This window comes from Mirounga angustirostris, unplaced genomic scaffold, assembly GCF_029215605.1.
Source record: "Mirounga angustirostris isolate CCGP_5_RB_7025 unplaced genomic scaffold, mMirAng1.0.hap1 SCAF_4, whole genome shotgun sequence".
Lineage (NCBI taxonomy): Eukaryota > Metazoa > Chordata > Mammalia > Carnivora > Phocidae > Mirounga > Mirounga angustirostris.
In genome coordinates, this window is record NW_026991712.1 from 143,356,127 (window position 1) to 143,370,886 (window position 14,760).

Here is a 14,760-nt window from a genome sequence, read left to right on the forward strand (position 1 = left end):
CCCACATTCATCAGAGGGACTCCACTCCATCTGCCCCCATTTGTAACTAGTTTGTTAATGCATCATTTATTGGCTTCCTTTCCTTCCCTGTCTCACTTCCCTACTTCCCAACTGTTGCTTCCTGGGATCACCTCCCAGTGAATGACTTGCATTTGAATCCTTGTCTCAGGTTATCCCTCTGAAGGAACACCAATTTAGACAGCATCTCATACAGAGAAAATGGCTTGTACAAGAGCCTGGGGACATAAGCATGGAGATCTCATGACACATTTAAGTGATTGTCCAAATTATTTGAGAATCTGCTCTCCTGGTCTCTTGGTCTACCGTGTGGACTCATCTAGGGCTTAGAAATCAGTGGGTACCATGTTGTAATGACTCCTGTTTTATTTTGGGAATTGCTGGAGTTTAGAGCGGCAGGGGATTGTTAATTTTCCCTGGACTTCTCAGACCTACACTGTGCCAGGCACGTAGTGTGCACTCCATAAGTGTTTTAGAATTAATGAACTTGTTTATTTTATTGAAATTAGTGTATAAAAAATTCCAGTGCCTACTATATAATGCATGTTCAATGTTTATTGAACAGAATTGAAGGACACTGGAAAGTCAGACTCTTTTTGAACAGGCATTGTGCCACCTAGTGGTGATTTTGAGGAGGGGGTGCTTTGCAGGCACTGGTCTTGTGCTCTAGAATTTTGGGGACTTTGATTTTACTTAGGGTTCAAGGCTGGAAGCTGAGTTATTTGTAACAGCAAAATGACAGAAATAGCTTAAATGTCCAGGGACAGGGGCATGATAAATTAAATGATGCAATATCATCTTCATAGAACACCATGCAGTGATCAAAATGGATTAAGTTGATTTATATGCACTGATACAGAACTTTTTACAAGACCTGTTGTTTAAGTGATAAACCGTAGTCACAGAACATACATATAGTATGATGTCATCATGTTAAAACAAACACAGAAATACCTCTATATCTTTGGTTGTTTGAGAGGTGGGCTCAGCAACAGACTGGGTGGGGTGACAAGATGGTTTTTCAGTCCCTTCCAGTTCCGAGATTCTGTAATCCTATGAAGTCAAAGTTTATAGTTCTTTAAAAAATATACTGCTTTGACCCATATAAGAAAACTGTAAAACTTTATGGAGGGACATAAAAGAAGACCTGGCTAAATGGAGACACATGTCAAGTTTCTTGGATTGATAGAGTCAACCTTGTAGAAGTATAACATTCCTCAAAATTAATCTAAGTTTAAAAACAGCAATAACAAAATTAATATCTCTGTGCATTTTTGGGTGGGGAGGACTTGAAAAAGTCTTCCAAAATTCGTCCTGAAGTTAAAACATATTAAGAAGAGCCAGAAAGTATTTGAAAATGAAATCTATATTGTAAAGTTAGAACGTTAGCATCATGTACTAGCGCTAGAACAGACAAAGGAACAAAAGAGAAAACTCCAGAAGCAGAGAATTTAGTTTATACCAAAGTGACGTTTCAAGTCAGTCAGGAAAAGATGGGCAATTCAATAAACTGTTGGGACAGCAGTTGCCTTGGTGGTCCTTCCCATGGGCACAACACCTGCACGTGTCCACTAGCCTGATCATTCAGAAAATATTTTAGGTTATATTTTTTCTGTCTGACCTTGTACTGAAATAAATGCCTGATAAAGAAAGAACAAAGAACCAAGTCACTAAATACCAGAAGAAAATATTGGTAAATATATAATGTTGGGCTTGAGATAGACTATAAATACAATCTTAAAGGCAGAAACCATGATGAAAAGATGGATAGATTTGTTTCTATTAAAATTTTTTAGAGTTTGTGTATCTGCATACATGAATTAATGAAATTGAAAGACAAATGCCAACCAGGGGAAATGTTTATTACATAAATGACAGAAAATTCTTAAATATATAAAGTGCTTTCACAAGACAATAAAATGCAAAGGCATATTTGATAGAAAAATGGGTTAAGGGCATGGACAGGATATTTGCCAAAGAAGAAATCCGAACAGCATATAAGCATGGAAAAATGTTTACATCGTTGAGGAATCAAAGGAATACACATTAAAAGGACAGTGAGAAATCTTCCATCCTATCAAAGTTTAAAATATTTAAAGTCATTTTAATCTTGCATTTCAAGAAGGTTGCATATCAGAGTGTTGACAGTGATTAATTATCTGTGGGTAGTGGGTTAAGGGTATTTTTCTCTCTTTTGTTTTATTTTTCTTGGCATTAATAGTTTACTTTTGCAATAAAGGAATAATAGTTTGTGCTGACTCTTAGAAAAAAGTGCTCAACTGAAATCCCTGGAGAATTCATCTCTGGGGAACGAGCAAAGGATGTGTCAAAGTGATGGGCTTCCTCTCGGGCCTGGCTTGCCGTTGCTGACCCATATTGCATCATCTTGGCCCCCAGCTTCAGGACCTGGGGCCAGGTGGCTGCTTTTTAGACAAGAGGCATGAGACCAAGGCCGGGAGACCACTCAGCAAGCTGGAGCCTAACAATCCAGGTGGCAACTGATGAAAATAACACACTAGAACTTGGTGTGACTACTCTCTTCAAGCCAAAAAAAAAAAAGGAAAAAAATTAAAGGCATGCCTGTTCATGTTCTGTGGGAAGAAAGGCTGGGGTGCCAGAAGAAGTAAAGTCAGTCAAGCCTGTGGATGAAGAAAATGCTGAACTAGTTTTTGTTGAAGTAGAAGATTCTGCAGTTGTCTGTACTGGGGTCATTTCAGACTCAGAACTGATCTGTTCCAACATTTGGAACAATCAGGCCTGGCACATGTTCAAGAAAAATGAAAGTTCCCTTCAGTCAAGGTACCGCCCGTTCATTGCAGCCTACCAAATGTGTGACCCTTATCAAATCCCGTGGCCACCTTGCCTGGCTCTCAACCTGAATCGAGATCAGCAGAGAGTTGTGTTGTCTGTTCAGCTACTGTCTACACCTGGTTTTAAAACAAGCTGAACCTCACAATTCTTCAGAATTACCCTCCCTTTAACTTAGGATTCAGTTTCTGGTACTTCCTCTGGGAGGTGTAGACGAAAGTCTTTCGGTATCTAGGCAGCTTCTACCTCTGGAGAAAACTGAGTTACCTTGGGTGGGGTTCCCTGGAAACAGACTTTGAGATAAGTCTCTGTGCAGGGTTGTTGGGGTGTGGTGGAGGGGTCCTCAGGGACAACACCCATAAGTAAGGGACAGAGGACTGGGCAGAGGGAGAAGTGGTGCTTCTCAGCCAATCCTATGGAGAGCCCTAGAGCTGGGGTGGCCTTGCAGGGTTGTCCTCAATTTAGGCACAGGGACCAGGCCTTTGTATCTCCTAAATTAATCAGTCATTGGATGCATGCTGTTCCTGGGGAGAAGGCATATTCTTGGATGAGGCAGGTTATATCAATCTCAGCCAAGGGAAGTCTCCAGGAAGGAAGGCAGCTGAATTGACCTAGCAGACTGTTGAGGAAGAAAAGAAGGTCCCGAGAGAAGTGGGTTTGCTGGAAGGATTTCTTGTGGAGCCAGAAGACCAGACGGAGGGTTATGCTCCGCAGGAGGCCCAAGGGATAGACAATACACAATGGCAATGGGAAATGAGAGAAGTACCAGCATCACTTAAAAGTTCAGAGGGGGCTCTCTTCTGCAGACCAGGATGATGGGAAGAGAAGCAATCACAGGGCTGGGGTTGGTAATAATACCATTGGTAATGCCAGGATCCTGGAGCCACAGAAGCCAGGTGGTGACTTTAACCACCAGAAGCCTGGGGACTGTAATTACTCGAATAGTTGGCAAGAGAGGCCAAACAGGGAACCTGATCCTCAGGGGCTGTGAAGGTATTTAATAGTACAAGGTGTCCCTAGGGGAAAAGGAGATGGGCAGCCAGCAGGGTGCTGCTTAATATCTAGAACCAGAAGAAGGCAAGAATGGGGGAGCAGGAGTCTGAGGGTGGTTGCCCTAATAAAAAAGTCATGCTTCTTGCTCAGTTCTCAGATTCTGAGTCAATCTTCAGACCAAGACCACAGAACCCATCGACTGAAGAGGTGGGTGGGTCCTTAGGAAGGACCCTGCAACACTGAAACAAATATTTACCACAATGATTACTCTATGGCCTGTGACCCTTTTCACAGCTAACTCTATGTTGGGGAAAGAGAAACAGCCAGAAATTTTGCAGGGTCTGAAAGGATCTTGTTACCCAGAAACCCAAAGTGTTATCATGGTCCCGCTGTAAGAGTGGGGACTTAATGGTGGTAAGCAGATTCCTGGATAATATCCAGCTTACAATGAGTCCATGGGAGCATAGACCCATCCGTTGGTCTTTCCTCAGTCTCTGAGTGTATCACTGGGACTGTATATTGAGAACAAGCTCCACATTAGGTCTTTGGCCTTGAGTTCTCATGGTGGGGAAGATCAAGTAAAAGCCACTAAAACTGTCCCTTCCCTACCAAGATGAGATAATAAATCAAAACCAATATTTCACCCAAGGGGATAGGTGATGATGGTAGAGATTAATGCCACCATTAAAGACTTAAAGGATACAGAGTAGTTGTCCCTGTCATTTCTCCCTTTAATTTGCCAGTCTGGCTGCTTCAGAAACCAGGAGAACGGTTTATAGACTGTGGATTTAACCATGTAGTGGGCCTGGTGATAGTCATTGTACCATCTTGGTGAGCTCTCATAACACAGTCCAAAAGGATCTGGATCACCTGGACATCCCAGAGAACCCCACCCTATCTGTTATATTGATAGCAGCATGCTCATGAGGCATGCTGAGCAGGAGATAGCTAGTACATTGCAACACTTGGGAAGACACATGCAATTCAGATAAACCCATGAAGATTCAGGGACCAGCCACTTCAGTTTTTAGGGAACCAGTGGTCAGGGATCTGCCAGAATAGTTCCTTCAAAGTAAAAGGCAAATTAGAAAACACAAATAAGCAAGGCAAAAGAAAATATTGCTTATCATCTTGTAAAAGCTTATAATCCTCTAAAATTGTTTCTAGCATTTACATCTTTTAAGATGTTTTTCATCGTGCATAGAATATAAATCTAACAAACTAATATAGAATCATACCACTATCTTGATACCGTGTTTATTTACTTGTTTGCTTGCTTACTGCCTAGATTTCCTCACTGTGATACAAGCTCTGTGAAAGTCATGTCTTTATCTTATTGACTGCTGTATCCCTGGCGCCTAGATGCACTTGGTGCTGGATAAGTATTTTTTGGTGCCATAAACGATACGTACTAGATACATTGTTTTGTAGCTAGCTATTTTCAACTAACTTCCAGATGCTTCAGGTTGTACTTCATTTTTCTTAAAATGTGCCGTTCCAGAAGTCATGTGAAAGCAGAGAATTCTCTCACTGCAAAGTCTACTTCTATCAGTGCAACTTCAAAACCAAGAAACCTTAGTCCTTTGGCAGCCCTCGAGTCTCTTTGCCTTTGGCCAGCACTGCCTTAGAATCTTGAGCCGTCACAGCCTTGCCTGGATCATTCTTCAGAGGTCCCAAATCAGGTTCCAAGGACATAAGTGAAGACGTGCCAAGAGTCCAGCCCGCAGCCACGTCCCTCCTCCCGCCACGCGGGGGCGTGAGAGCGCCACCGTGCGGTCCCGGGCAGCGGCCCGCGGTGAGGACGATTCTGGGCGGGTGTGGCGACTGCCCGCTGTGGGCGGAGCAAAAGGCGCCCGGGCCCGGACACAGGGCAGGAAGTGAGGAGGCGGGGCTTATGTGGTGGGGTATGCGCTTGCGCAAAGGTCCGGTCGGAGGAGTCCTCTACGTTTTCGCCACTGCTAGGGTCTGTCCTTTGGGGGACGCCTTTGCCCTTCTTTTATGAGTTGGGCCGGGCCCAGGGGCGGGGGCAGAGTGCGGGAGTTGGGGAGAGAGGACTTCGAGGGGCGCCGGGATGAGGGGCGGGGCTCGCGAGCACTGCGAGGGAGGTTGGGGTGGCGGAGCCTGGGGGGCAGGGACGAAGGGGCGTCCGGGCGGGAGTGGGGAGGGCTGGCGTCTGGCGTCGGGGCATAGGGGCGAGTGGAAAAGGGGTACGGGAGAGTCGAGCCTCAGCCCTCCCTGCCCTCCCGGCGTGAATTGCAGGGAACCCAGGGGCCCCTGCCCCCCCCCCCCCCCCCCCCGGGGAGGTGCTCGTTGCAGGTGGTTGTGGTTTCCGGGTTCCCGGGTTCCCTGCCTCTCCGCTCAGCCTTTTCTTCTCTTTAGCGGCTTTTTTTTTTTTTTAAAGTAGTATCATTAACGCAGGATGGTGTGCCTCACATCGACACCTTCACCTGTGGAAAACCGCCTCTTGCCGCCTAAAGCAACTCGAGAGGCAGTCCCTCTCTTACCTCCTCACTCTCAAGGTAGAGAACATAAAAGTTTCCTACCTAAACCCTGCCATGAAGAACTGAACATTTCCTGCCTAAACAGTGCTCGGGAGTTGTGATAATTTCTTTATAAACTTGTCTACAAATACCACTTTTTAATACTCTTCAAATAATGTCACTTGCCTGTGTAAAGCGGAGCAACAGTTCTATTGTGCCGTGCAGTCCTCCACGAGAAATTTTAGTCCGGGGCGAAGAAAATAGCTCATTTGGAATTCAGGGATTGATCAACTATCGTGACTCCACAATCAGTGCTGTGTAACCCTCGCGAAAATGATGTAGCTTTATATCCATCATCTCAGCCCTGGCGAAGGGGTGCAGGCTGACATTTGGAAGCTTAAGGACCAAGTCTGTTGCCTTCCAATTTATTTATTTTATTTTATTTTTTTTAAAGTCTTCCATCATGGGTGTACTTTGCTTGAATGATTATTTTAAAGTACACGTTCTATTTTTGCCAGTCTGACAGCTGTTTCCATAGAAACTAGAGAAGAAATAGTCATTTTCAGCAGAGTTGTTAAAACGGTCTTCCAGGCTTCAGCTGTTGAGTGCCAGTGAGTGCTGTATTTGCTCATTCTGAGATGGTACTTAAAGAATTAAGGCTCTGAAATGTTCTTAGAGGCTAACAATCCAAACTGTTTAATTTTCTCACATCATTAATTTAGTAATCTTAGAAGTTTGCCAGCTATGTTTGTTGACCTGCTACAGTTCTTCGAAGAGGATGTGTCAGTCCTGATTCTGACTTTGTTGTCCAGTTTCAGCAAGAATCCTGCTAAATCAGTTTACCCAAAATCCCCCATCCTGTAAGAAGTTACAGGTATGTAACTTCTTAGGCTCTGTGTAGTCTAGTGTTGCTCTTTGGAAATGTATAAATAGATTTCTTCACCAGTTCTTTACCTTTTCTTAAGGATAAACCAGGGATTGTAAAATTTCAGGCACTATTTCTGTTCTAAATGACACTTGATTGTCAGCAGTACAAATGGTAACGTTTTTAGTTATGTTCATGTAATGTTTGGGGCTTTTGCTTATACCTCTGTCAGAATATTTTTTAAAGATTTCACGTAAGTCATGAGAAATGAGCAAGAGTTTGCTTGCCGTAATCACAGAGCTAAGCAGTGTAATAGATGTGCGTAGAAATAGAGGTGAGAGCTTTTCTGAAGGTTAGCAGTAAATCAGTGGGTCTGGAACTTGGGAATGGGTGAAGGAGAGCTGGGGGAAGGTGCCTGGAGAAATAGTGGGAGGTGGCATTGTGAGAGGCCTGGTCTTCTCTATGGAGGAGTTTATGGAAGCCCATGGAAACCATTGGAAATTACAAAAATAGTTGCCTTTATAGACTTTGGGGCTTACAAGAGTAATAATACATCCTGTAAAAATTTAAACAGCATAGAAATACATGAGATGAAAATACTAAATCCTTTACATCCACCATTCTGCCACTCAAAATAATGATAATGAATAGTTTGCTACGTTTTGGTTTAGATTTATTTATATTTATATGTACTAGCATATTTCAGCATTACTATTTTTGCAAATTGGGCAGAGATTTTTGTCTGCTTTATTTTCTGTGGTATCTCCAGAGTCCAGAGTGGTATGTGGTATGGCATGTAGGAGGCACTCATTAAATATTTAATGAATGAATAACATCATTCAGAGGTAAAAAACTGATTGGGGTCTTGTGTAGGTTTGTTTGGCCAAGGTGGTTAAGTTTTTTTTAAGTTTGTTACCAGCATTTTAAAACTGATAACTTTCACATAAAGTTTGAATTTCTGTCTTGAAAATATTGAACTGTGGTAACACTAAGCTCAAGTTCCATTACACTTGTTGCGCCTTCTTTAGATGGGCATGAATCTGCATTTACACCAGTATGGCTTTGCCTGGACCCTACAAACTTGCACTAGTAGCCACTAGTCATCTATGGCCATTTTGTTTCAAATTAACTAAAATTAAGTTCATTAAGAATTCTTTTTCTCAGTCACACCAGCCACATTTCAAGTGCTCAGCAGCCATAGGTAGGAGCTAGCATATTGGACAACGCAGACACATTTCCATCATTGCAGAAATTTCTGTCCTGCAGCGCTGGTTTACACATCTGAGTTTGCCATTCCTGATCTACCAAATTTTTGCAAGTAGCATTTGTTGTTATTTTTAAGATTCGTGTGTCTCTTTGTCATTACACAAATCTCCATTTTTTAAAATGGCTGCATAGTATTTAGCAATGTAGGACTTTATGGGAGTTTGGGAGTAGGATTCTGTTGTCTGATTTGCATTTTAGGAAGATTGCTCTAGTTCTAGTTTGATGGGGGTGGGAATGAACTGGAGGGGTAGGAGTTGGTGGTTTAATATGGAGAGATTGGAGGGCATATAGTAATCAACAACCTTAAGGCCACAGAGCCCGGGAAAGGCTAGATTGAGATATTAAGGAGGCAAAATTGACATGTAAAGTCACTGCAGAGATTATCCAGAACTGATTAACTGGAACTGATGCAGTGTTGAAAATTGGGAATTTGGCTTTGCAAAGTCTAGAAGGAGCCCTTAGCTAATTCTAATAAGCAACACGTGTAATATTAAAATGTTACCAGCTTGTATATGAAAGGTATAACTGTTTTATACTGTGTAACTTCTTAAGTCAGAGATCATTTATTTACAAGATACAGAACCCCTTTGAAGAGAGGGAATTGTTTTAGGAAGAAAGTAAAAGCTTATGAAGCTCAGTCACATTTAGGAAGTACAGTGTGGACTCTTGGGAACCAGGAGGGTATGAATCTTGCCCCCTCTCTCTTTTTCTCTCCCTGAGGCTTCATGATCTTTTACTTTCCACACATTGATTCCATTGTCCTTTCTGTTGATCCACTTCTTTTGCAAAGGTTTTTGTTTGCAGTTCTTGCTTGCATATTGCTTTGTGTTGCCATAGCACCAACTATAACTCCAGTTTATACTGCCCTTATTCTTTTGCCTGACACTGCCTCACCAAAAGTCTTTTCTGTATCAGATATCCACTCCTAGCTCTGTGGCCAGTGACAGAGGTCACTGGGAAAGATTGACAGTCTGTGCCTGTCCCTTAAGTTGAGGCTGTAGGATGCCCTTATAAAGGGAGTGTGATCGGGTTGAGTGTCTGAAGCTTATCTCCTATGGTAAAGGATCTAAGAATGTGGGTTTGTGTTGTTTTTGCAGTTTGACTTCTAGCAAATGACCTATTTTTAAACCTTAAGTATACTTTCCCGTTCGAAACAATTTTTTTCTGCATCTGCCCCAATGGCATAAAAAATAATAGTTGCCTTGAACTCTTCTGCTACTCATGGATATCCTTTCTTTTTTAAGAATTCATATAGTGCGTAACACTTAATGAGGAACTGTATTCTATTATCCCTTAATAGTCTTACTTAGATACATTTTCCCCCTTAACTCGGTAATATCCATGAGGGCAGGGACTGGATTTTATGCTGCATCTGTAACTCTCAAGCCACCTAGCCAATGAAGAACCTTAGTAGCTACTCAGATACTAATTTGAAATGATTTCTAGGCTTCAGTTATTTTACTACTTTCAGCTTGGTTCAAAAAAAACCCCAAAAACCTAGAAAGTATCTTGTTAATTACATCAGATTATTATGTATCAAGTCTGGACTCTGATTTAAAATGGATAGTAATTCTGAAAGGTTAACTTGGAGTTAATGTTTACTTAGCATGCCCTTTATTTATAACATTATATATAATGTTAACATATATTAATATTATATGTTAATAATGCAAGGGTGGAATATATAAGTATATAAAAATTTTGAGTGACTTTCAAATAGTTTGATAAATAGGTAATACAGTTCATTAAAGCTGATGTTCTTTTATTTTTTTAATTTTTTAAAAAACTGATGTTCTGAAGCATCTTTCTAGATAGTATTGTATTAGTCTAGTTTGAGTTAGATTTACATACTTTCCTCCAACTTTTATTAAGATTTTGAAGCAGAAAAATTGAAAAAATTTTTAATGAACACATATATAACTATGATTTAGATATGATTGTTAATATTTTACTGCATTGGCTTTATGTCTTGTGTGTGTATTATGTAATTTGAAAGTGAGTTTTATTCATCATAAGGAGATACTTAAGCAAGTACTCAGGTATAAGATATTCCCCTACATAACCACATCATTATCATTTAATAAGCAGTACTTACCTAAAATAACCTGAAAGCAAATCCATATGCAAATTCCCCCAAGAGTCCCAGTTGTCTTCTGAAGCTGGTTTTTTTTTTTTTTTTCAAACTAAGATCTAATCAGAGTTCACACATTGCATTTTATTGTTGTCTCTCTTTATTATTTTTTGAAAAATAGCTTAATTAATGTATAATTGCTATAAAATAAATTGTACCTATTTAAGCTAAGTTTTGACGTGTGTACACCTATGAAACTAACACCACAATCAAAATAGTGAACATATTCATTATCTCCAAAACTTTATAATCCCTTTCCTGATCTTTACCTTCCCATCCTCAGGCAACCATTGATCTCTCTGTAACTATAAATTATTTTGCATTTTCTACAGTTTATATTATAGAGCTGGAATCATAGAGTATGAACTTTTTTGGAGGGAGTAGGGTCTGGTTTCTATCACTTGATAGTATATAGAGATAAAATTGCTTTTGTATATTGCTTTTGTATCCTGCCACCTAACTAAACTCATTGTGATATATTTGGGTTTTTAAAATAGATGATCATGTTATGTACGCATGAAGACCATTTAGCTTCTATGTTTCTTGTCTGGATGCCATTTATTTAGTTAGGCATTTATTCATTCTATTGTGTTGACTAGGATCTCCAGTACAGTATTGAATTTAAGTGGTGAGAGCGAGCATCCTTGCCTCAGTCCTGATCTTAGGAGGAAAGTATGGTCTTTCACCAATAAATATGATGTTGGTTATAGTTTTCTATAGATGTCCTAGCTTACTGAGAGTTTTTTATCAGGGTTGGATGTGGGATTTTATCAAATGCTTTTTCTGTATCAGGATGATCATGTGGTGTTTCTTTTTCAGTAAATAGGGTGGATTACATTAATTATGAATTTTTACTCAACCTTACATTCCTGGGACACATCTCAGCTGGTCATGATGTAGTCTTTTTATATATTGTTGAATTCGATTTTCTAAAATATTGTTTTGTATCTATGTTTATGAGAGATATTACTCTGTAGTCTTGTAATTTTTTTTTTCTGGCTTTAGTATCAGTAATGCAGATCTTATGGAATAAAATGCAAACTATTAATTTCTTTTCAATTTTCTGGAGAGTTTGAATAGAATTATTATTAATTCTTCCTTAAATGTTTGATAGAATTGCCCAGTGAAGCTATTTGAGCTGGGAGCTTTCTTTGCGGGAAGGTTTTTAACTACAAGTTCAATTAAAAGAACAGATATAGGGCTCTTCAGATATATCCATTTCTTTCTGAGTTAGCTTTGGTAGTTCGTGTTTTTCAAGGAATTGGTCCATTTCATCAAAGATATCAAATTTAAGATTTTCTCTTCCACTAGTTTTAAGAAATTTGATTAGGATATGTCTTGAAATAAGTTTCCTTTGTGTTTACTGTGTGTGTGGTTTTTTAAATTTGTTGGATTTGTGGGATTACAGTTTTCATGAAATTTGGAAAATGGCCATTATTTTTTCAAGGTTTTTTTTTTTTTTTTTTTTTTTGGTCTGCCATCCCTCCCCTCTTTTCGGGGACTCCAGTTGTACATATTTTAGGCCATTTGAGTTATCCTACACCTCTCTGATGCCTTTTTTTTTTCCCTTGGTTTTTTATTTTGGTTTTCTTGGTTTCTATTGATATGTCAGGTTTATAGGTCTTTTTTTTTTTTTTTTTAAGATTTTATTTATTTATTTGAGAGAGAGAGAATGAGAGAGAGCACATGAGAGGGGGGAGGGTCAGAGGGAGAAGCAGACTCCCTGCTGAGCAGGGAGCCTGATGCGGGACTCGATCCAGGGACTCCAGGATCATGACCTGAGCCGAAGGCAGTCACTTAACCAGCTGAGCCACCCAGGCGCCCGGGTTTATAGGTCTTTATTTCACTGTTACAATATCTAATCTGCCGTTATCCAGTGTGATTTTCATCGAAGACTTTGTACTTTTCTTGTTTAGATGTTCAGTATAGGTCTTTTTTAAAAAAACATATTCCATGTCTCTACATAACATTCGCAGATTTTCCTTTAAGTTCTTAAACACTTGGTATATAGTTGTAATAACTATTTAATATCCTTATCTGTCAATGCTGTCATTCATGTTATTTAGAAGTGAGTTTTTATTAATATTTTTCCTGATTATGGTTCACATATCCTGCTTCTTTGCTGCCTGGTAATTTTTAATTATAAATTATACCTTATTAAATGGTGTATATTTTTATATTCTTATAACTGTTTTTGAGCTTTTTTCTAGAATGTGGTTAAATTCCTTAGAAACAGTTTGATCTTTTTTGGGGGGGGGGGGGTCTTGCTTTTAATCTTTGCTGGGTAGGGCCAAAGTAGCTTTTAGTCTAGGACTAATTTTTCTCTAATGAGGCAAAACCCTTCTGAGTAGTCTACCCAATGTCCCATGAATTCAAAGGTTTTCCACTTTGAAGGGTAGGAATAGATACTCTACTCTGCCCTCCATGAGCCCTGAATATTGCTCCTTAATACTGTCAGGTGATTCTTTCCCATCTCTAGGGACTTCCCTCATGGGAGTGCCCAGTTTAGAACTCATCTGAGTACACCAGACAGAGTTCCGTATGTAACACCTTCTGGAATTCTTTCTCTGTACAGTTCTGTCTTCTCTTGTACTCTGCTCTGTGGGGTCTAATTACTGTGGCCTGCTTGAGCTCCCAGCTTCATCTCTTCAATTTAGGAACATTGCTGGGCTGTGCTAGGTTTCCCCTCTCTACATAGTGGCCTAGAAACTGTTCAGGCAGGAAGCTGGGGCAATTGTAGGGCTCATCACATTTGTTTCCCATCTCTCATGGGTCACTGGTCTTCATTGCCTAACGTCCAGTGTGTTGAGACCATTGTTTCATTTATTCTGTTGTTTTTTTTTTTTTTTCAGTTGTTTTCAGTGGGAGGATAAGTCTGGTTCCTCTTATTCCATCTTGACCCAAATCAGTAGTACGAGGATTATATTTGAAAGGATCAGATTTGTATTTTAAAAAAGAGATTTTGAAACTTAGATTTTACTATTCCATTACATGCTTTTCCCCTTACTTACTGCCAGTTGCTAAAACCTACTGTTATTTTTGCTTAATCCATTTCTTATTCCCCAGTAATGTAGCTGTTAAAATAAAAAGATTTCCCCCAACTAAAACTAAAAAGTGAAAAGAAGAAAAAATCCAAGTTTCTAAAGTATGTGTTGTAGAGTAAAGAAAAAAAAAAAAAAAAAGTGAGTAAAAGCTGTTTGGTTTGTATTGCTGGGGGGCATTGCTGTGGGGGTGGTGGTAGAAACCTAAGGTAATTCAGTCTGAGATATGTCAAGGGAAGAACGATTGACACACCTTTTTCTTAAGTGTTATGTTCCCAATTTTGTAAATAAGTATTTTCCAGGGATATTTATGACTTATTTTTTTGTGTGTTCCAGATAATCAAGGAGAAGAAAGATGAATTTCATCTATGGACTGCAGTCTCCTACTAGAAACTGTGTTTTCTTCCGATTTCATATGTTGGCCAACTGGAGAAAGTGTAACACACTAGCTGTAACCTCACCAGACTGTCTTCAAGGACAAATTAATCATATAGTTAACAAGTATCAGGGTCTGGGAGTAAATCAGTGTGATAGGTTGACTTTTCTTGCTCAACATTTTTATTTCTATAAGACTTTTAGTAACAAAAGACCAGGATGCCTCTTGAGCACGAGATGTAAGGAAATTGGGATGGTTACCCCAAAATGTACTGTGTGGAATGACTCTTTTTCAAGACAGCTACTGATAAAAGAAGTTACAGGAGTTCCTGCCCTTTCACTATTGCATCCTCTAAACTGTCTTCATGAAAGAGATATCAGGAGTTTCCACACTTCTCCTCGGTTTCAAGCTGCTCCGGTTCCTCTCTTGTTGATAATTCTTAAACCAGTGCAGAAACTATTTGCAATCATTGTAGGCAGGTAAAAAGCTTTTAAAAAAAATAAACTTTTATATTAAAAGGTATTTATAAAATTATACTTTTAATGAAAACTTGTTAGATTTCCCACCCATATTTAGCTCAAAATCAAGTTTCTAAACAGTTGGGTCTACCCGTTTTTTTTTTTTTTTTTTTTTTTTTCTTTTTTTGATTTTAGGTCTACCCGGTTTTGTTAATGGTTTAGTAATCTTGAAATGATTTACTGCATATTATTTTTTTAAGATTTTATTTATTTATTTACTTATTGAGAGAGAGAGACACACACACACACACACACACACAGCCA

At 39.6% G+C, this 14,760-nt stretch overlaps 1 protein-coding gene across 11 annotated transcripts in view; it reads left to right on the forward strand.

Moving 5' to 3' along the window:
• The first annotated feature begins 5,595 nt into the window (after positions 1-5,595).
• Positions 5,596-14,760, forward strand: part of OMA1 (OMA1 zinc metallopeptidase) — a 79,787-nt gene continuing 70,622 nt past the window's right edge. Inside the window, exons 1-4 of one of the 11 annotated variants that reach the window (XM_045897597.3) lie at positions 5,683-5,782; positions 6,224-6,338; positions 7,022-7,173; positions 13,939-14,457. In XM_045897597.3, coding sequence (XP_045753553.1) covers positions 13,958-14,457 — 500 coding nt within the window. In that variant the 5' untranslated portion in view covers positions 5,683-5,782; positions 6,224-6,338; positions 7,022-7,173; positions 13,939-13,957. The other 10 variants (XM_054512852.2, XM_045897596.3, XM_064589064.1 and 7 more) reach the window with 10 other exon arrangements.